The sequence below is a fragment of the Heloderma suspectum genome, chromosome 4 (genome assembly GCF_057233095.1).
Source record: "Heloderma suspectum isolate Gila_16-S chromosome 4, 16-S_ref, whole genome shotgun sequence".
Taxonomy (NCBI): domain Eukaryota; kingdom Metazoa; phylum Chordata; class Lepidosauria; order Squamata; family Helodermatidae; genus Heloderma; species Heloderma suspectum.
In genome coordinates, this window is record NC_139461.1 from 204,026,001 (window position 1) to 204,048,679 (window position 22,679).

Genomic DNA, 22,679 nt, shown 5'->3' on the forward strand with positions numbered 1-22,679 from the left:
CAGTCCTCTGGGTAAATCAGAAATCAAGCAAAATACCAAACACAGTACTGCCTGACAATACAATCTTATTGGATGTTATGACTGGGTATAGAAAAACTGCCTCATTATTTTATTCAAGCATCTATAACTAAAGGTAAAAGTGTAATGAAGTGTTATAGTACCGATGATCAATCTCTTTTTGCTCCGTACATATGTTGCCGTTTTTAAATAAAAAAGTTCCACAACCAATCTCCTGAGGGAAACACTAGAACAGCCTTCCCCAACAAGATGCCTTCCAGATGTGTTGGACTACAGTTCCCATCATCCCCAGCCATCACGGACGTCACCAGGTTGGGGAAGGCTGCAAGAAAGACCTCTGTGACAAAAATTCATCATTGCACCATGATGGACCATAGAACTCCCCCATTAAATCTGATATTGTATTCTAAATCTAGCTGCTAGCTTCTATTTGGTTATTACTTTTATTTTTGTATACTGTCGTTTTAAACTTTTATATTTTATTTATTGTATTTTATGGCTGTAATTGTGTGAACTGCCCAGAGAGCTTCAGCTATTGGACGGTATAGAAATGTAATAAATAACAGTGTAAACTATTTCTGATCAAAAAGCACACTATGGAGTTTGCACTTCAGTTCTGTCATCTTCTCATGGAGGGTAGTGTGTGTGTGTGTATGTGTATGAAAACAAAGTTCACTGTGTCTCTTAACCATTCTGGGTGTCTAATGCAGTGCAGGTCGCATCTTCTGTTTGAAATGTGCACACACAAGATTATTCTTATTCTGTTGGACCTGTGGGGAAAGTACACAGAGATCCATTGTTTTTCTTCCATAACCCCTCCCCAACTGGAGCAGGAACAGGAGGTGTCAGGTCTTGCATGACCTCTCCTCCTATACAGTCAGTGATTTCTTTGGGAGACATTTATAGGGCCAGTTTTCCACATCTCAACTGTGTCCCCAGTTACAACCCCTGTACTTTTAACTACAGAGTCAATGGAAACCATTCACTTTATGGGCGAAAGTAAGCACAGTCCTTCTTCCCCCGAAGAAGGAGAGCAGCTACCATGGGAAACTCCCCTTCCCATGGTCAGGAAGGGGCTACTCCTCTCAATCCTTAGATGACTTCCTGGCAGACAGACAGACAGACAGACTCATGCTGGGCTTGACCCCCCAAAATAACTCAGAACAATGCAACAGCATCAACATCCAAGTCCAGTCAATTAATACAGTACTCAGGCAAGAAGTCCAACTCAGCCTCGCTGTCCCCCATCTGAGATTTGGTTGGAGCTTGGCTTTTCAGACCTTCGGACAGATTTCATAAGACATGGTGACCAAGAGATGCTTGGAAATTTCTGAAAACACTCAGACACGTTATTCCTGGGTTTTATATCCAGCAACCCTTCCAAACAATAACAGATCTCAAAAGCAGTTCTTCAGCTACTCAGCTGGTCCCTCTTCAGGTGCAGAAAAGTAGAATATTTTCTCTCTTCAGAGTCCCTAAAAAAAAAAACAGACACAGGTTATTCTGGCCTTGAATCATATCAACCACTTCCTGGTCAAATGCAATTTCTATCTCAGGATAGAAACCTTTCATTCAAATCTGTCCTGCCCCAGACAGGGGCACCACCAGGTCTCTGAGATTTAACTTCACATCCCAGTCTGACATCTCAAATTCCTTTGGTTCAGTTATAGGCAACAGCAATTCCAGTTCTATTCTCTCCCATTTGGCATTTCCTCTTCATCCAGGGTCCTAGTGGCACACATGAAAGAGATCCTCAGTATCCAAGCCAACTAGCTCAGTCACTTAAAGCCAGAACTAGTGGAACAAGCGCTGAACCATGCAGTGTTCACCAGGCCAATCTCCAGGTTTGCAACCTTGATAATTTGATGTTTTTGTGTCACCAGACAACGAGAAGCTGCCCGAATTTACTGCAAGAGTTTGTGATGGGGAAGTAGAACTGGTAGGCTCTTTGAGATCGGAGTAGTCCATGGGATTTCTCTTTGCATTTCATTTGCTCCTCGTTGCAAGGGTCATCAGACCTGTGAACAGAAGTCATTGTGATTGTGCCATAGTGGCCAAGATGGATGTCAGAACCTTCTCCATCAAGGCCCCTTGTTATCCTAGACCCTGAGCTTCTGAAGCTAACTGAGAATGGTATCTTTAATCAGGAAGACTATTCCCAGAAGGCCATAGACATGCTCTTGGCTTCCAGGCATCATTCTTGCAATAGAATATACATCAATAAATGCAAAGTGTTCATCAATTAGTGTCAAAGCAACAACAAAAATCTTTCAGCAATTCCTGTGGTCGTCATTAAGTTTCTTTAAGATAGTCTAGCAGACTGAAACCTACTTGAGTAGGCAGGTTTAGTCTTGGACAGTATATGGAATGGGCCTCCTGAGTAGTCATCCACACATCTCCAGGTTTCTGAGAGTGGTCTCCCACCTCAACATTGTATCTGGTTCCTATCTGAAAGGTCAGATGCCCTCACTTTGAAACACTGAGATCTACATCAGTGAGAATTCTCACACTGAATATGGTAGCTTGTCAGAACAAGGTGCTCTTATCTCCAGAGCAGGGCAAAAAGAATTTTGCACCAAGGCAAAGGGGCTCTGTGATTATATCCAGTTTTTATCACAGATATCATATCTATATCCCACAGCACGCAGGAACTCATTTTTCTTTCTATCCACACCTTACCTCTGCCTTAGAAAGAGAATGGCACATGGTGGATGTATGCAGGACTCTCAGATTCTACATAGACAGGATCAAACCTTGTTATCAACAAAGCTCAAAGTGTGTCTTGTTCATGAAGTCTGGTCTTGACACAGTGGTGTCCATAGCCTCTATGGCATGTTGGATAAGAGAATGTATCACCCTGGCTTACATGTGTGGCACTTCCATTGCTAGAGGGCATTCTTGCCCATAATATGAGGGGAAGCTGCTACCACAGTAACTTCTTCGGAAAGTACTCTGCTGGAGGAGAAATTTAGGGTGGGTATCTGGCTGTTGGGACATACCTTCACCAGAAACTACAGAATAAATTCATTTTTGTCTTCAAAAGTCCTACAAAGAATTTTGCATCCCTAGAGGGAGTCAGCCATAGAACGTCATTGGCATCCCTAGAGGGAGTCAGCCATAGGAGGTTTCGTCTCCAGGATGTACTGCTTTTCAACATCTCCATGGTAGCTGCCCTTTTTCCCTTGGGGGAAGGAAGATTCTGGACTTGCTGTGAATTTATTTTCTTCTCAAGGGAAGGAAGACAGATAAGCCCAGACACTTTGTGCTAATTCCTTGTGTGATTGCAGATTTCTTTTCTAGTTTAGTTTGAGGAGGGTGGGGTGGTTATCCTTGGTCTGGAAGAAGCAGGGATCTCTCTCCAACCTATATGCTGCTACTCTTGAGCTGGACTTCTTGCTGGGCTCCTCCCTCCTACCAAAGGTAGGAGGATGCAGAATCAATTCTTTGCCTTCATGGTCGGCATATGAATTCTTAAGTGCATCTGTTCTATCTCTGCTCCTTGGTTTGTAAGTTCTCTTTTATGATATGCTACATTAGAATCCTCCCCTTGATTTAAGATTTGGAGGCTAGCTTACCAGCCTTGGGGGTGGGGTGCTTTTCCCATTCTATCTACCTTCCTCTCCCTGAGAATTTAAAAAAAAATCATAGGAAGCCCAGATTTTCTGTGCTTCATACTGATAGTTATTTTGCTAGGACAGATACATTTATGGAGGATTCAAAACAAGGGCTGGTTTGGCTCAGAATCAGTTGTGTAATTATTGTAATTTTTCCCCTCAACTTTAGATGCCAGTAAATCCAGTAAAGACTTGATTAAGGAAAGTTCATCTGAGGAAGAAGGTGAAATCCATGACAGCTCCTGAAGAAACCAAATCAGATGTGGGGTTGGAGCAGCTTATTTTATGCCTGACTTTTATATTCAACAGTGATAATGGTTTTGAAAATCCATCTTTTTGATAACATTCCAAATCTATAATTGTTGAAAAGTATTATCTGTTTATGTGCACATACCTAATAAAGATTAAGGAGCCTAACTTCAGCTTCCTTTTGTGAAAGTTACTGACAAAATAATAGGATTTCACAGCTGTGTATACTTGCTATTTCCCCCCCACACACACTTCTGTACCTCAGTTAATTTGTATCTATGAGTATTTATTGATACTCATATTTATTGAGTATTTATTGTAGTTTTTCATGTTTAGTTTCATCCCCATTTAGTTCAGTCCTGGGCACCTCTACATAAAGCAATCTTGGGTAACAGAGTGGGGAAGGACTTTGGCTTGAGAAATCAGCTGCCAACCAGGTTAGGTACAGAGCTAGATGGGTTAACGGTCTGACTTGGAATAAAGTAGCTTCCAATGTGCATATAATTGATCATACAATTTAGATTAAAAAAAATACACACAAAGTAAATGTTAAGGAGCGTTGAATTCTTTTAAAATCTGTTTATTGAAAACAAGGAAGCAAGAGAAAGAGAAGTCATCTAAGGTATCATTGAAAGCCAGATACATCACCCCAGTCTTATGGTGCAGCAGAGACCCTCCCAGCCAGCAGGAATGAAAGGAATTGAAAGATGTTTAGTCTTGCCTTCTGTTTAGTAGAACATTTGTTTGGCAAGATGCTATTATTAAGGACTTAATTGGCCAAACTGGTTCACAGAGAATTCAGCAAAGTGAGTTCCAATGACCATCTGACAAGGGGAAGTCTCCACAGATTGACTTTTTTTCTTTTTGTAGTGACTGGTCACTTGAATTTTTTCTGTGCTTTTTTGCATCACAGCTCATCAAGATTTTATAAGATGGTGAACAGTAATCTTATTGTGAACATTTCTACATGAGGCATTTATTGTGCACTCATCATTTCTTACAGTTGTTTCCGGGTTCTTTAGATGCTGTCATGATCCTCCAGTTTCATTTCTGTTTTTTAAGAGGACTTTCCTGGGTTTTTTTAGTGTGGGGAAAATTGAGTATTCATGAAAGTGAAAGAAAATGTTTTCCTACTTGTGTAATTGTGGTATTCCACTATAGTACAGCACCACCTGGAGGTTATGAGGCAGAAAAGCAGGAAAGGAAAAGCTCTTTGTGTAGCGCTCGGATCTCAATTCTGGGATGAAACCAAAAAGTAGTTACAGCAGATTAACAGCCTCGTGTAGAAAAGCTCTATGTCTCCCTGATTCTATCCATCATCCAAAGGATCAACTGCCGTGCCCAAAACATCACCTCATAGTGGCTTGGCAATGACAATTATCACGCCAGGTAATTATCTTGAATCTCCGAATCTTCTCCTCTCCTTGCCCAGGTATGCCTATTGACAGGATTAGCAGCCCAATAAGACACTGATTTCTTTGGTTTCGTATAGAAGCTAAAGCAAATTGATGTTGCACAGAGGACACCTAATGCTCAGCATTTCTTTCCTAAGCATGTTTCTGGGATATTGTTAATTTATCTAGAAGTGGTGTTCAGGAAACAAAGCACTTTATGTTCTGTAGGATAATGGGCTTGGAAGGGAAGGTGTTGCATTATTTTTGTATGAATAGTTTAAAATGTGTAATCAGTTCATGATTTGTACTGTTCCTTGGTTTGTTCTCTGCTGTCTGTGGAGTCCCTCATGCTTTGTCCCTGCTTTCCCTTGGATGCCACTTAAGGTAGTTACTGCTGTGGGTAATCATGATTTCCCAGTGCCCGGGACAGATAACAGTTTAAATTGGCTTGGAATGTTATAGAATGAAAAGAATGCCTAGTCAAGGAACTGTCTCACCAGATAGAAATAACTTTTCCATGCACCAGTTGTTGCCACTGTATGGAGGGTAGCTCTGGATGTAACACTGGAGCAACAATGTTTAAAGACTGCCCTAAAGAATATACGTCATTAGAAGTTGGTGTCAGGACTGGGGAAGCTTAAAATACAGCTTAAAATAAAGGTATTTGCCTAATGCAGCTGGAAAAGGCTAAACCTGTCATTTTTTGCAAAGGCATAATATATGCCTTGCAAATCTTTCATTCTAAAATGACCTGCTAAATGTATTTGATATTGGCTAAACAGATTATGTTTTTAAGTTGTATGTAATGATTCAGCATAACACAGATGTGGCTTCTCCATGGATAATTACTTGCAGCCACTCAAATGTTGGTAGCTACCTGATCCACTGGCTGTCCATATTCCATTCTTTTATGTTGTAAACCATAAGACACTGGTGTATTGTAACTATATCTGCCAAATGGGCCAGATGGTTCAGGTTGGACTTCAATTAAAAAAAAACCCACACAAATTAAAAAGCTGAGAGATTTTGGATGGATATCCTAAAAATCTCAACAACTTGTTTAACTGCACTGCGCAATGGTCTCCCTGGGGAAATGGTGAGCATCTCATTAACTGAGTCATTTAAAGCTAGATTGGACAAAGCACTGGAAAAAGTGCTATGGTAATAGCAACTTCAGCTCTTGTGTTGGTACATTTGCAGCTTCAAAGTACTAAATAAACATTAGCTCATTGTCCTCGCATGAAAGGGTATTATGTATTATGATGGCTTTGTTGTCTTTATTTTAGCAAAGTGGGAGGTGGGGTTGTGTAGCAAGCTCCATAATGGTTTCAGGACACATAGAAAGTTGGTGAAATACCAAAGCAACAGCCAAACAACTCATGTGGTCTGTTTACTAAATTAGGTGCTTGTTCAGAGGACTCTAAGGAATAGGGTATGTGAAGCTCACTTATGAGTGAGACCAATGATATGTCTAGCCAAGTACTATCTGCACTGTAGCTGGTTCCCTAAGATTTTAACTAGAGACCTTGTGGGGGTACCATTAAGGAGACAGGGAAAGCGGGGTGAAGCGTGCTGGGAATCTTGCCCACCATGCTGAAGTACTTCCCTACTCCCTGAAATCTGAAATGGTGACACTGTTTTTCAGACTTACTTCCTAAAGGGGAAAAGAATGAATAAATTGATAGTGCTATTGATGATATCACTTTTTATTGAGCCAAGAGCAAGGGAAGTATTAATTGCTTTATATTAATGGATTCAAAATGGATAAATCACAGATTCATATAACTGAAAGAAAGCTGAGCGTCTCCTAATGTAACTTTTGCCCTTAACATATAGCAAGTTCTGTATTTAGGAATAAAGAGTGACCTACAGATCAATGTGGATTGACTTGGGGGGGCAGCGTAAATGTAATCCTTTACATATGAAGTATGATTTATTGCATTTCTATACCGCCCCATAGCCGAAGCTCTCTGGGTGGTTTACAAAGTTAAAACATTAAATACAATATAAAAAGTTTAAAATCCATTTACAAAACCCACAAAAGCCCACAAATAATATACACAAACAACGTATAATTAAAAACAACATCGAACTATCAGACGTAACTAAAGACACATCCAGGACCAAATAAAACTCATCATGTGCTGCCAAATGCCTGGGAAAAGTGGTAGGTCTAAACCTGGCGCCAAAAAGATAATAATGTTGGCGCCAGGCGGACCTCTTCGGGGAGCTTGTTCCACAAATGGGGGGCCACCACTGAGAAGGCCCTCTCCCTCATTGCCACCTTCCGAGCTTCCCTTGGAGAAGGCAGTCAGGAGGGCCTTAGATGCTGAACATAGTGTATTGGTAGGTTCATTTCAGGAGAGGCGTGCCATCAGGTATTGCGGTCCCAAGCTGTGTAGGGCTTTATAGGTTAAAACCAGCACCTTGAATTGACCTCGGAAGCATATAGGCAGCCAGTGCAAACAGGCCATAGTCGGTCTTATATGTTCGAACCTTCTGGTCCCTGTTAATCTGGCCGCTGCATTTTGCACAAGCTGCAGCTTCCAAACTGTCTTCAAAGGCAGCCCCACGTAGATTGCATTGCAGTAATCTAACTTGGAGGTTATCAGAGCATAGACAACTGAAGCCAGGTTATCCCTAACCAGATAGGGGCATAGCTGGTCCACCAACTGAAGTTGGTAGAAGGCACTGTGTGCCACTGAGGCCACCTGAGCCTCAAGTGACAATGATGGTTCCAGGAGGACCCCCAAGCTACAGACCTGCTCCTTCAGGGGGAGTGCAACCCCATCCAGAACAGGTGGAACACCACGAAAGCCACGGGACAGGCAGAATCTGTGGAATGATAAGTGGATGGAGTATGGTCATGTTTTGCATATGTTCACTGAACCAAAATGCCTTGCCACATTACTAGACCACGACAATTCAAAATGTGAAGAGTTCCATTCCTGCCAAATGGCTAATTTCAGGGGACATAGCTCAGTAACCTTTTCAAACAAAATGGATTCCCAGCACTCTGCTAGCTGCTTGCTAACCACCTTCCTGAATGTGCAAAGAGAGGCAATTCTAAAGCACTTCATCATGAGTCCATACAGCTCCAACAGTCAAAGTAATCAGTGGACCACCCCTGAAGCCTATCCTGCAATGAACTACCGGTGCTTAAGATGGGATTTCCATACACACTTCCAGTAAACTGTTGTGGCTCACCAGTTGCAACATTCTGATAGTATCACATGATAATGTTATGCAGCTCTATGGTGCAAGACAATACAAAAAGGGATCCCCCCACCCAGCACGCACACACGCGCACACACACACACACTTGTCCTAGATATTTTGCAAGCATAGTCACTGAAAGGTGCCTTTTCAAATGGTCAGGAATATGGATCAAGAGGTGTGGAAAGAGCGTTTTAGATGGCCTTATAATCTTGAGACCTTTTAATCTTCTACATGTTAGGAATGTGTCAGGTGTTTCCTTATCTTACCTTCTAGGTTAGGTATGCAAGGTTAGTACTGCCTCTGATTATTTTTGTACCCCTCTTAGTTACATCTAAAGGCAAGAGTAAGGGAAGTTGAGCATCCAAAGCATGTGGTTTTACTTCTTCAACCACAGGCAAACTTAATAAATCTCACTAGTTGCAGTGTGATTTGCAGATGATTTCAGAAGTAGAGCTTCAGATGTGTAGCCATTTTCTTAGGGATGCTACTCACAAAATATTATTTTGAGACAATACTAGTACAACAGAGGCTCATTTTCGAGGCTCAGATGAAAATTAACATATTTCTAGTTTATAGAAGTTAAGACTTGTATGTGTTACAAGCAGACCTATGCAAAGAATCCATTTATAGTCAGTAGTGCTACCCAGGTCAAGCTGTACTTGCTTGTAAACTGCATTCTGCCTTTTAAAGTTCCAAGCTATTTCCCGGAAAATATCCCCCCTCCCCAAAACACACACACACACACACACACACACTCATTTGTATTTGTGTGGTTGCTATGGAATTTGGTTGAACTGCATGCAGATGCAGATTGTGTTAATAAGAAAAAAAACTGAACTGTTGTACTCCAGTGAACAAAGATTACTCTGTGTTTGTATTACAATGTTGCTATGGCAGAGCATATGGTTTTATTTCATGGACGTTTGCAATGAAATGGAAGGAAATCAGATGTATGCAAGACAAACAAGCAAAGTGCAGCAAATACCGCACTACATAAATGCACAAGATGAATAGGTAGCTTCAGGTGATAAGGGAATTACAATAAAAAATTAGGTAGACCTTTTCCTGCCAAGCTATATTATTTGGTAGCAAGCCTATACTCTTGTGTTGTGTTCCTATTTGGCTGATCCATTGGAAATGGCATCTCTTTTTCAGATGTTTTTGTTAAGGCTCATTTCCCATACTAACTGTGTGGACTGTAAGCCCCTGGTTCCATTGGATCAGACTTATTTTTCTTCTCACTCTGTTACTCAGCCTTAATATAATATCCTTTAATAGGCTTTTTAATCAATACTTTTATGCTAACACTTGAAATACTGAGAAATTACATACAGACCCTCTTGTGGCTTTAGAAACATTTCCTTTTCCTTCCCCAGACATCTTGCAGTGGTCTGTAGGATTTGTTCCTCAAATTACTCCCCAAATGCTCTCCTTTTAGATTGGAACTGGGGGAAGGGGAATCCCAATTTTAATATATTCTTGATTGATATCCAGTATGGCATTGAAAATTCCAACACTGATTGCCATTATTAGGCAAATGAGACATGTACCATAGACTTGCAGGCTCTGTAAAACATCTGGGCCAGTAGTGGCTTTAAATTTAGTTCCAGAAGTTTGGGTGATGTTTCACTGGAGTCTTTTCATTAACTCTGAGAGGCTTCCTTCATTACAGAAATTAAACTGTAGACTTCTGCATTCTGCAGCTCAGGCCATATTCCATGCCGTATTGGGACATGGACACACCAGTGTAGACCGTATTTGTAGATTAAAACAAAAGAGACAACAGACCAGTTTGCACAACAAGACTGAAAATGCAGCCCCCAACCAGGGGGTTGTATGAACCCAGCCAGCAGAGGTTATTTGAGGGTTAAGAAATCCTCTTATAACCTACAACAGACCATGAGTCTGTTGGGGGTCGCATATTCGTAATGGCGGCCTGCACACGCAGCTGCTCAAGGGTAAATTAACACTTGATGGGCTGTTGTATCATGTGAACCAGGTCTAAGGCAGCATACTTAGCCCCACTTACCTGGGAGCAAGCCCCATTGAACTGACTAGGAGTTACTTATGCGTAGACATGCCTAGGATTGCACTGTAATTTGTAAATGTTTACACGGTTACAGATTATTTTAATAACCTGATTTAGAATTTTATACCCACTATACAGATCTCTCTGGGAATTATGAAAATGATTTTTCCTCATGGCTTACCCCTCATAGGAAGGGAATGTGATATATTGCTCAGTCAATAGCCATAGTCTCTAAGTGATGCTGGAAAACTGAACTTAATGTGAGGTTTCATACATTGCCTGATCAATATGCATTGTCTCCAAGTAGAGTTTAAACAAAGAAAAGGACTGGTTATGTACAAAATACTGTGTTTACACTGCCAATCCAGGCATAATCCTTTACGTTACTTGGAGACTATGCATACAGCCCAGGCAATGTGTAAAATTCCCTGTTTATGCTGTCAGTTTGCACACATTCTCCATGGCATCATGTGGAAGTGGACAATTAACTCTGTTTATGCAAATTCTAGTCACATTAAACACAGTATATGGTCATAGCCTGCTGTATTCTTAAGCATTACCAAGAGAAACATATAGTACAGCTTTTTCACATGTGAGCTCTGGTCACATCATTTGGGCTAATTTGCTCAGAGACTATATATGATAAAAGTAGAATGATAGATTTTCTTTCTTATTCTTAGAGACTGCTGTAGCATCTATACAAGATGGTAAAGACATACACCCACACCCCTCTAGGAGAGTGCTAGGCTGGAAGGGGTGGGGAGAAGAACAACCCCATCTTGTTCTACTTTATGCTCCAAGCAGGACAGTTTCTCTTCCTACCCACCCACCCACCCATTTACAAATGGCAGCCTTTTGCATGTGCTCTGTGTGAAGAGATGGCACAAGAAAGGTAGCAGTGAGGCAATGCTTTCGAGGTAATCTCTATGCTTGTTAATGAGGCCCAAGAGGAGGTAACCATTTTCCTCCCTTGTCTGGGAGGTAGGAGTGCATGACTGTTCCTAGAATCTTTATGGATGATGAGTTAACTAACACCAATCTGTTCTAACTCGGAGAATCTGAGCACTTCTGTGTTGGTGGCAGGGGTGCCTAATGCTTGAGGTTTGAACCCTACCTGGCCAAGAGTATGAGTTCACGGGCCAGTTCTTGGTGGGACTTTAAAAAAAAACACCCATGTGGTGTACTCAAAAACCTGATCTGAAGACAAGGTAAAAAATACAAAATATACAGGTAAATATCATGGTCTGGTAGATAATGGTCTTGTACATTTCTTAGAAGTCACCTGCTTTAAGAGAAAGTGAGTAATGAGCTCTGAATTTTTCACAGATGAATGTACAATAATACTCTGCCGATTACTTTTGTCATTTCCCCTGTGCTGCAATACTTATGATTTTATCTAGGCATCAGTACAGGCTCCTACCATACCAGGATGCTGGACAGAAGCGCCCTGATTCTTCAGAAATGCAGGGAGGTGCACAGTCATGGCTCATGGAATTGTGCAGTTCCTCGGCATTGGCTAGTCTCCAAATTCACATCTGCCCCGCTGTGCGAATTCCATAGAACAATGCTGAATGGCATGCAGGCATCTGGAGTTCCCCCGGCCTGGCCACCTATAACCTTGTGTGCCCTCTGCTTAGAAGGACAGCAGGTGGACTGGCTGCTTTTGAGGCCTTGACACGAACCATACTAACAGCCAGGCCTTGATGGATATTCATTTTTATCTCAACATTTGCTTCCATTTTTATTTAGCGTCACTGCATTTCTGCCCTAAAATCCATTCAGTGCATTGCTTCCATTTTTTTTCTAACCATTTAGTGTACTTTGTGTATAATTCTGTGTATCCTTTTGAAATGCATGACCTTTTAGACTGTGTCTCAGAGGTGTTATGATAAGAGCAAAGGATAAAAATGGCAGTTCAGGGCTTTAAGTAATCCAGATTTATAACACTGACAAACTGTATTAGCTGCCTTCAGTGTGAACATATTAAATGAAGCTACTTATTTTGTCTGTCATGATTTGCTGTCCCATAGCTGCTTCTACACTTCTGAAGAGGTCAGATCTCCTGGGCACACATAATTTTGAAGCACTTTCTGGAATTGTAGAGGGGTGACTAAGCAGACCTGGTCAATTTTGGAGGGGAGAAAATTGCACTGTTGCAGAATTTGAACTGAAATTAAAAATGTAAAATCTGAGGACAAACTAATTCAAGAGGGTTGGAGAAACAACTTCCTGTAGGAAATGGATGTTATACAGCTCTACATAATGGGAGATTTTTTTAAAAAAGTCTCATGGATATAGATATATAATCTCAAACATGATTGATAGTTTTTCAGGAGAAACGTATTTATTGCACCCACTTCCATCAATTCGCGCTGCATTTGAATTTTTGATGCCACCCTCTTTAAGGAAGAAGACTCTTGAGGTTGGGCAACACTGGTAACCTGATGGTATTGGGTGACCCTGGCTATATACACACTTGTCTGACTATGCTTGGATGAGCCATGAAACCACTAAAAAAAACAACCACCACCAAATAGAAAAGTTATGCAGAAACCTGGCACTTGAGTTTCCCAGGTGATTTATGACCAGCTAGGAATTTGGCCAGTTCTGAGAAGATGCAGAATATACCCCACTTTGAGATGGTGGAAGTTAAAAACTTGCGTATTCGATCTGTGACTGTTCAACCTCTGTGCTTTTCTTTTAATGGCCTTTTCATTTGCCTCCTCTCTGCATTTCCCCGTGGAGTGCCTTATTTCAGGAGTTGTAGCACACTTTCACCAGTGATTCTCACATGGTGGGCCACGACCCACTAGTGACATGAGGAATCTTTTATGAATAAGCAAGGCATACCAGTTTGGCTATAACCAGCAGCCGGGCTGAACTTTCCAAAGGCAAATTTCTGAGTATGTTCCTTTTCAAAAATGTTTGGTATTCATTCTCCCTGCATAGAGACACCATATAGCTTCACCTGATGTATCGGAAAACCTCAGCGTCTTTATTAAGGTTAGTTTGGACAGCCAGAGTTGTCCCCCTCATTAGTATCCAGTTGGGTGATCCATTCTGAATTCTGTTCAGATTTGCAGTGATTTGACAAAATGTTGGAAATACAAGTGACTTCTCAAAGTCTACTTTACCATTTAAATCTGCTAGTGAGGAGACACATGGCTGGCTGGGGAATGCTGGGAGTTGTAGGCCTTTTCTCTGTCTAAACATGCATAGGATTGTGCTGTAAGTGTCAAATTGCAATTGCAGAATGTGAGCCAATCACAGAATGTGAGTTGAACTGGCCCCAGTCCTCCATGTTGGTTTGTTGCTACATCTGTATTGCAGGTGAAGTCAATCCTTTTTTCCCAGCAATCACCTGACAGCGTCTGGAATGCTTCCCATTTTAATTCTATTGCTTGAGCACTGCCAATAAATTTGGAAGAAATGTCACCGTCTCTTCATTTATTTCTGAAGCTGCTTCTCCGCCACACGCCTCACAAATTTTGCCCATGAGAGAGAGTTCGATGATCCATGTGTCTTCTCACACATGATTTCTATTAATTTCAGTGCCTTGTGGCTTTGCTTAATGCCCATGTGATATGAACTTTAGTACTTGTTCAACAAAACTCACAGTACACAGGAAGCTAAGACATCACGACAACACACCCCTAACATGTCTTTGATGATAGCGATGTTGCCAGCTAGTGCACATCCCTGTTTTCTCAATCTAATACAAAATATGCAGCTAGGTATATCAGATACAGATGACTGCTCAGAAACTCCTTCAATTCTGGGCATCCTGCTTTCACCACCACACCAGCTCAGAGGCTGCCAGAAACAAACTAGCCTTATTGAGAAGCAGTGTGTTGCCCCTTTAACTAATATCTTCCAGGGAGGTGGAGCCTAGAACATATATCCTTCTTGTGGAAATATTTCAGCCCTTGATTGGTCTCAGACCACTGCTTTTATGGCACTCTGGGTTACCTGGCCTCTGGCCTAGGCTCTGCGGGTTAGCCCTGGTCTTTCCCCCAAGGTCCCGCAAAGAGCATCTCTACACCAGCCTAAAATCCCGCATTTAAAACAGGGCTTTCTGCTTCCCTTTTAAATGCAGGATCACAAGGGACTCCCTTTACACGTGTGACTCTCCCCCCTCCTTCTCCCCCTTATCTGAGTCTTCCATATGTTTCATTTGTCTAGCTCCTCTTCTTGCGAGTTTTTCTTTTTCATGGAGAGAACTCAAGCGAGTAATTTGACAGCTCATTAAGATCAAAATTCACAAAAAAATTCAATATTGAAAATAAAAAATAAATACAGCCAAATAAAACACAGTCGTTATACAAGCCATAAATAAAACCTAAATGCAATGTGGCAACAAACAGATCAAAATAGCTAAAGGGAGTACTCTGCCTATACCAAAGGCTTCTCTAAAAAGCCACATCTTTCCCAGCATCTAAAACCCTCTGTGCTGGGGCTAAGCAGGCGTCAACACTCCATAATGTTATCACCACAACCAAAATGGCCCTGCTTCTCGTAGCCCTCGCTGCCCTGTGCTTCAGCTGGTGGGAGAATCTAGATCAGAGACTCTGATAGCTGACCAAATGGTTCAGGGAGGAATATACAGGGGAGGCAATCCTTGGGGTACCCAGGTCCTAAGTCACTTAAAGGTAACACCCATCCAGCACATTTACTTGGCCCAGGAATGAACACCTTACCCATACAAATGGCACTGGAATGTTATGATCCAACCACCCCACATCAATCAACAGGTGGGTAGTGATGTTTGGGACCAACCGAAACCCACAAACATTCTTTAAGGGCAGCCCCACTAGAGTACATTACAATCATCCAGTCTGGAGCTCTCAAAAGCATGTGTGGCTATGGCTAGAGTCTCCTTTCTCCAGGAAAGGTGCAGTTGGTGTACCATCCAATAAAGAAGCACTCCTGATCACCCTAGCCATCTAGGCATCCGACAGCATCGCTGGATCAAGGAGTACCCACAAGCTATGTACCTCAGCCTTCAGATAGTGCGCAACCCATCAAAGACAAGCTGTAAACCCCAGGTCAGAAGTTTCCACAATCCGTAGTACTTCTGTCTTATTCTGATGTAAGCTTCAGTTTGTTCACTCACAGTCAGGATTTCCACTGCCACTTGAAAACAAGAAATTCAGCTGGGTGTACCCAGCATATTGGTCCTTCAGCCTATGTCTCTGGACAATTCCACCCGGCAGTTATGTGTGTGTTAAATAGTATGAGGAACAAGACAGAACCCTGTGATATCTCATTAGCCAAAGGTCCCAAGGCAGAGCAGTAGCCCTGCAGCACCACCCTTGGGCTCTATCCTCCCAGAGACCGGCACCAGCTCAGTGTGGATCCTCTCAATTCAGTACCTGCAAGGCAGCCCAGTACGATGCCATGGTCGATGGTGTACAAAGCAGGGGCACAATCATCCACCAGGGCACCGCCTGGTGCCAAGCAGATGTTTTGGGTTTCAGTTCCCATCGGGCCCAGCCAACATGGCCAGTGGTCAGAATGCTGGGACTTGCAGTCAGTATCTGGAGGGCACCAGGTTGGGGAAGGCTCGACTAGGGCAGCCAAGGCAGGTTCAGTCACCAGAGTTGGCCTGAAGCCAGCCTGAAGGGATCCAAACGATCGGCTTCAAATAACTTCAGCATTTTGCCCAAGATTCAAAGCTGTATTATGCTTACACAGACCAGAAGGGTCTGAAGAGGATATTTCCCACAAGGAGCATAAAACCATCTCCTTTAAACTAGTTGGCACACGACCATCCCTCAATGATGCATGAACAATCTCTGATGTCCAGACAGTCATTCTTAGTTTTGCTTTCCTAATCAGCTAAGATGAACAAGGGTCAAGCATGCACATAATTCAGCTGTGCCACACCAAGAATCCATCCCACATTCTCAGGTAGAGAACAAGCTGAAAGGTGTAAACAGAAACCTGATAAGAAAGAGCAATAGAAACCGTGGCCACGCTCTGTAATTGATTGGAGTCCATGTGAGAAGAGCTGCAAGCCATTTTCTCTGTCAAGCGCTTTGCACACTTGTCACAGCAGGGTTCCAAAAGCATTCTTTTGGACCCCTCTCTGAATGTTGACCTTCAAAATAAAAAGAAAGACAGTAAGTCTCTGGCCATTTACTCATGGAGAAATAAGGGGGGAAACGTTAGGGAATATCATTCGCTCTAATGAACCATCCGGGTTATGGATATGAACCATCCATATCAGTTTGGAAGTGAAAAGGGGCCACCCAAACATAAGACAGTCACTTCTGCATACTCCAGAGTTACCTTCAATGTGCAGAAATTCAGAAGTTCATGAATTAAAAGAAAATGACATTAAAAAACACACCTAAAACTGCTTGACAGGAATCTGAGCTTGCACAACCTTGATGGTGGTTGAGCCTGCAGTGGAGGGTGGCAGTGGGCAAAGGGTCTAAAGAAGCCTTCCCTAACCTGCCACCCTCCAGATGTTTTTGACTTTTGAAGGCCACCCCTCCGAAGGAATCCAAAGAGGCTCCGTGGGAGGGATAGGGAGCCTCTGTGAGCCAGAGGTTCCACTCCCATTGTCAAGATTCCCCTAGCCCCCACTTCACTTCAGTGCCCAAACATACACAGATGAGACACTTCAGTCTACAGCTTTTAATCTATTACTTCACAGGGTCATACAGATGCAAATTCTCAAAGAAACTCTCCGTCTACAAAGGAATGCCTTCAGGGGATCCAAATGGAATTTACAAGAGTTGCCCATTGTTTGAAGGGGGAGGTGGGCTCACTAGCTTAACTTAAGGGGGGGACGTCCCTCTCTTGTTGTGAGGCCTCTAAGCGCAGCTTCTCATGCAGGGCCAATCGGGTAGACCATCTAAGTTCCGCCCCTGCCTTCTCTCTCCTTGCTCTGCACCTGCGCCTGGCATCTATTTGGTCAACCTCCTGTTCGCTGCCTCTCACCTGGGGGGGGGGGTGAGGAGGGACCCTCAAGCTCAGCCATCTGTACATTTGTAACCTGAGAAGCAGGCCTACTCATATCTGGACTAGCCTGGGAAAACACCTCCCCCATGTCTGATGGTTCTCCTTCAGAATCTGAACTGCTATCCCACTCCCTGCACTCAGAAATACCCCTGACACCCAAGGCCTAAAGAAACCCAAAGTCAGGCAGACTGTGCGACGGTAGCCCTATCCAAATGTTCAGTCATGTGATTTACAATCATGTGGAACAGAAAAGTGGCCCCTGCTGTCCACACGTTGTGGGTGGCCATGTCTGTAGAAGCGAGTCCTCCGCGGGCTCCTGTTCGATCAGGGTTCTACATCACAATGGGTCATACACACCTCGAGCAGACTCCGCTCTATGGACATGCTCCCCCAAAGGGTGTGCATGGGGGGTGGGCAATAGGGACGTGATGGCTGGGCTGATGGGGATGCAAAGGCAGGGATGGGTCCAACAGGTGCTGTCCAGCTTGAAGCAATTGTGAATTACGTGACTGAATGCCCAGGTAGGGCTTCCATCAATCGAGCCTATGCTTGAGAGCAGTTGAGACATGAAACATTCGTGTACTAGTTCAGATAAAGGAAAAAGGAGGGCGGAGGAAAAGAGGGAATTGACCTGGTCAAATCCTGGACAGCTTATGGTAAGTATTCAGGGGGTGGGGGGTGTAAGTTAAAGCCTTTCCTGTCTCCAAATCTGTTCCCCTCCCTAAATAGCTATAAAATACTAAAAATTGGGTCTGGCAGCCTTCTAGTGCTCTATAGCACAGCTATCTACCCCATTCCCACTCATAACCCCCCCTTGCCCCAACATGCACTTTCAGAGGCCTGAACTGCACTACAGGGAATACATTGCAACATTTTGTTGCCCCTCTCATTTGATCTGCCTTCTTGCTCGGTCAGGAGTCAATTTTGTTCCTGCCTCCCAGGATTCTGGGCATTAATGCAGTGGCACTGAGATAACTGATAAGCACAAAGCCCTTACTTTTAAGTGTTGCGCAATGAAATAATTTTATTAGAAAAGTAATACATTTAAAGAACACTAACATATTAAGTCAACCTGAATTTGTTTTATGACTGTTTTGCAGTAGTGCCTCATCCCTTCACACACACCCCACCTCTATCACCCTAGAGATTCTGGCTCTGGACCTGACATGCAGAGACCCTCAGATAAATCTCTCACATAATCTCAGCCCTCGGTCCATCAAGGGGAAGGGAGGGGCATTGAACTGCCAACTTGATTTGAAAATGATTCTCTCAGCCCCTCCTCTCAGATACAACTTTAAGTAAACCAGTATGCTTACCCACACATACTGCTGATCTGAAGATGAAGTTAGATCAGCCTTCCTCATTCTGGTGCCCTTGAAATGTGATGGACTCCCACTCCCACCATCCCCAGCTGTAATGGGAGCTGTAGTGTGTGTGTCTGTCTGTGCCCTCAAGATAGGTAGGTAGCTAGGTATTCAGAGGTTACCAGGTTGGGGATGGCTGGGTTAGATAATTCAACCCATGTACTGCTGTTACCTTCTACAAAATATGTCAGAACGTGAAATAGTACAAGTATTGCCAAATGGCTAGTGGTGAACATGCACACAGAGATTTGTAATGCTAAAGGCAGTGCAAGAGCTGTGCATAAATATAACTCTTGCATTCTGCTGCTAAAACTGGAGTGGATGAACACTCTGGCGTTCTGGTTTTATGTGCTTTTTCCTGTTTACCCTCTGATATGACAACATAAAATTCTTCATGCAATTTGTAATCTCAGAAGGAGGGAAAGGGGGCAAGGAGAAGTCCCTGCTATTTACTTATTGATACCACATTAACACCCAGTAATAAATCATTGAGCTCCTTGAGTTGACATAATCTATCACACTGTCCTACAAATGTTTCTGTACTAGTCTGCCTTGCTATAGCACAAGGGTGGCCTCTTGTGGCTCCCAGCCAATTCAGTGAAGTTCACGAGGCAGCACCTAATGCTCATCTGCACTAGAAATGCAGCTGCCTCCACTGTATCCCTTCTGTCAAGTGTGCACAGGGATCCTACCTGTGCTACAAACTCAAATCACCTTTATGCCACTTTAATAACAGTCATGGCTTCTCCAGAAGAATTCTGGGAATTGCAGTTTGGTGACGATGCTGAAAAAGCTCTGTTAGACTTCCTTAGCCCCAGCTATCATGGGACTACAGTTCCCAATATCCCCTGGGCCAAAGCAATGACTATTAAAGCAGCTCTGGAGGATGCAGCTTGGAGAACAGTGTCTTGTCTCTTGCCTTTTATGGTGCACCCAAGGTCATAGGCTGGGAGGGAGGAGGACGGTGCAACCATGGTGGCCTGAGCTGTGGGGAATGGAAAGAGACATGTCTATGGGGAGGAAGGGTGGGAAACAAGCGATGGAAGAGGACTGCATATTTTGCTGGGAAGTCCCTTAATTTTGGTTGGTATTTTAAGCTCAGTGACAAATATAGATGAAATGTTTCTCTGGAACTCCACGATGTTCGGAATGTGCTCTCTGTGTATCCGCTCCTGCTCTCAGGAGGGAAAGAGCAATCCCAGATCTAGGGGATCACTGTGGGAGCAGAAGTGGAACAGAGGTGAAATCCTGTCATATGACTCCTACCTAAAGCTGATGGGCTGATGTAACCAAATGCCTCTTGGTAGCGCTGGCCCAATCCAACACAGCAGTACAGGTTAGCTAATTCTGGAGCACCAAAATTAAAGAAGGACAAGTGTATTCCATAAAACCCCCAAGGGTTTTCCTCTGCCCCAGTGAACCTTGGCATAACTGGATTGGCATAGGGGTATTCCATCTCTGCCCCATGGGTTTCCCAACTCCAGCAGCTTCGCCTTCCTGTGTTCACTTATGAAGTTGAGGAAAGGGGCTGCCATTGGGGCAATCCTTCAGGAGAGAATGCCGTTTTCTACATAAAACAAGATATGGAGCAGGGTGTGTGTGTTGCAAAATAAATGTTTGCCTTGGCCAGGAATATAGGTAGAGCCAACCCTGCTTTTAAGCTTCAAAACCAGGGTGCACCACCTCTGGCCTGGAGCACCATGGAGTCCCTGCCTAGAGTTTCCCTTGTTAGCACTAACTCTAACTAGGGAAAGCCTGGGATTTCCCTTGCCAGCACCAATGCCTGCAGGGGGAACCTCTTCCTTATTTCCAGACTCTCCTGAGAGAACAAGGGAAAGCCCTGTCTGCACTGGTGGAAGAGAGAGAGAAGGGGTGTCTGTGTGCGTGCACGCAGGGGGAAGTGTGTGTGTGCATGCCCATGGGCACACATGTGCCACCCCTGGCAGACACCCAATGTGGCCCTTGGGGCCGATAAGGTTGTGCGCTCTTGCTTCAGACTGTTGGAATCCCTGACTATAGTAGCATTTAAACTCTTATCAGGAGAGTGATAAGATTATTTTAGTTTTTATCGTACTTGCATCTTGTCCATCTTCCAGGTCCTTCTGTGTGACATTTTATCCTCACAATACCTCTGCGAGGTAGAATAGGCTGTGAGAGGGTAATTGTTCTCAAGGCCATGCAAAGGGCTGGTCCAGGTTCTCTACTCTATTCATGATTGAAAGCTGATCTTGTGTAGTTTGTCACACGGCCTGGGAAGCTCTTATATATTCACCTGGGATGCAATCCTGCATACAGTTCCCTGTGGTTAAATCATACTGATTTCAATGGAGCTTAATTGTGTATAGCTGGGTGTGAGATTGCAGATTTGGAGCCAGCACGGAATTCAACTTCAGTGTGTCTGATCAAAGTTTAAGTGCCAACTTTTAGCATGGATTCAATCTGTGACCTTAGTCTTAGTTCCTGATCTGTAAAATGGGAATAATACTATCCTACCTCTCAGGACTCTTATGAGGTCAAACAAAATAAACATTGTGAAGTACTGTGCAATTTAAAGCTGCTGTGTAATTTTGTTAGTTGTAGCCATAAAACTGGCTCAGAGTGGATTATGTTTGCTTTTTTGCTTTGTTTACAGTTTTAACATGAAAAGGGTGACCTTGCAATTGGTAATTTTCACCTGCTAGGTGGAAGATTAATAAGCTTTTCTGCCCAGTGGGTCTTGTTGCTTTCAGTTCTTATCTCATGGGCTACTTTTGCTGGCATGTGGAGGAATGACAGGGAAGGGAATTTAAAATATGACATTTAGCAGTGCCACTTGATATTTGTAACCCACCTTTTTGTGTTTGGGAGGCATGGAAAGCATTGAAGCTGCCAAGTCCTTGTCAGCATCCAAAGGGGCTTCAGGGATGGGGAGAGTAATTTTTCCAAAAGCATGGTTACAAAATGCCAAAGAGGTTGAGCAACCAAGTTCCTACAAACTGTATCTCTGTACTGAAGGTCTTGGGGTTATCCATAAATACTGCCTACAAAGTTTTTGAAACAATCTCCATGGATGAGGCATTGTTGGGAGTGTCTTCTATGTGGATGGGGGGGGGGGCGTAAGGAGAGGAGGAGCCATAGCTCAGTGGGTGGTAGATCACTTGCTTTGGCTGGAGAGCACCCCAGGTTCATTCTCTTGTATCACTAGTTTAAAAAGATCTCTGGTAGCAGGGTCGGCAAATGCCTTCACGTGAAACCTTGGAGAGCTACTTGCAATCTGAGCAGACAGTACTGGGTTAGAGATCAACCTAACCAACTAGGTATAAGACAGCTCATATGTGAACTAAATGCCAGATTTCTGCTGGTTTCAGCTCATAGGATTGTCCACGTATTTCAACAAACTCCTCCTTTTCTTTTGCAGAGTACCATGGTGTACCAGGGCCCTCAAAATGTGTAAACTCTTAGTTAAGATACAATCTCACTGCCGATAGCTATCCATATAAAGAAAAGAAGAAGACAAGAAGCATTACTGCCAAATGCCCATGAACTGGGAGGGTATTGATTTGATGTGATACATGATTCAGGTTAAATATACACAGAGAATTCCTGTACATTTTGAAGTATTAACTAACTGCAAACTCCCCACTAGTCTGAGCATCCACACAGACACAGGAAATCCCTCATAGGTGTATCGAAACACAATTTGTTGGCAGTCCCCCCAGAAGGACAACCTGCAGATATAGTTGTCTTACCTGGTACGCTGCTCATTCCCAGGATTAAATGGAAGCCCAGCCAAGCATGCTCTAATGAATTTCACACTTCTCTTGTCAACAAAATATTGTACAGA

The 22,679-nt window shown here is 43.2% G+C and overlaps 1 protein-coding gene across 5 annotated transcripts in view; it reads left to right on the forward strand.

The window, feature by feature from the left end:
• The window catches only part of ZNHIT6 (zinc finger HIT-type containing 6), a 211,618-nt gene that overhangs the window by 46,793 nt on the left and 142,146 nt on the right, over positions 1 to 22,679 (forward strand). For 3 of the 5 annotated variants that reach the window (XM_084852042.1, XM_084852041.1, XM_084852043.1), the window contains one exon: positions 3,802 to 6,514. The exons of the other annotated variants lie outside the window; for them this stretch is intronic. In XM_084852042.1, the coding sequence (XP_084708168.1) occupies positions 3,802 to 3,878 (77 nt within the window). In that variant the 3' untranslated portion in view covers positions 3,879 to 6,514. Of the gene's footprint in view, positions 1 to 3,801; positions 6,515 to 22,679 lie in introns of those variants that run through there. 5 annotated transcript variants of the gene reach the window in all.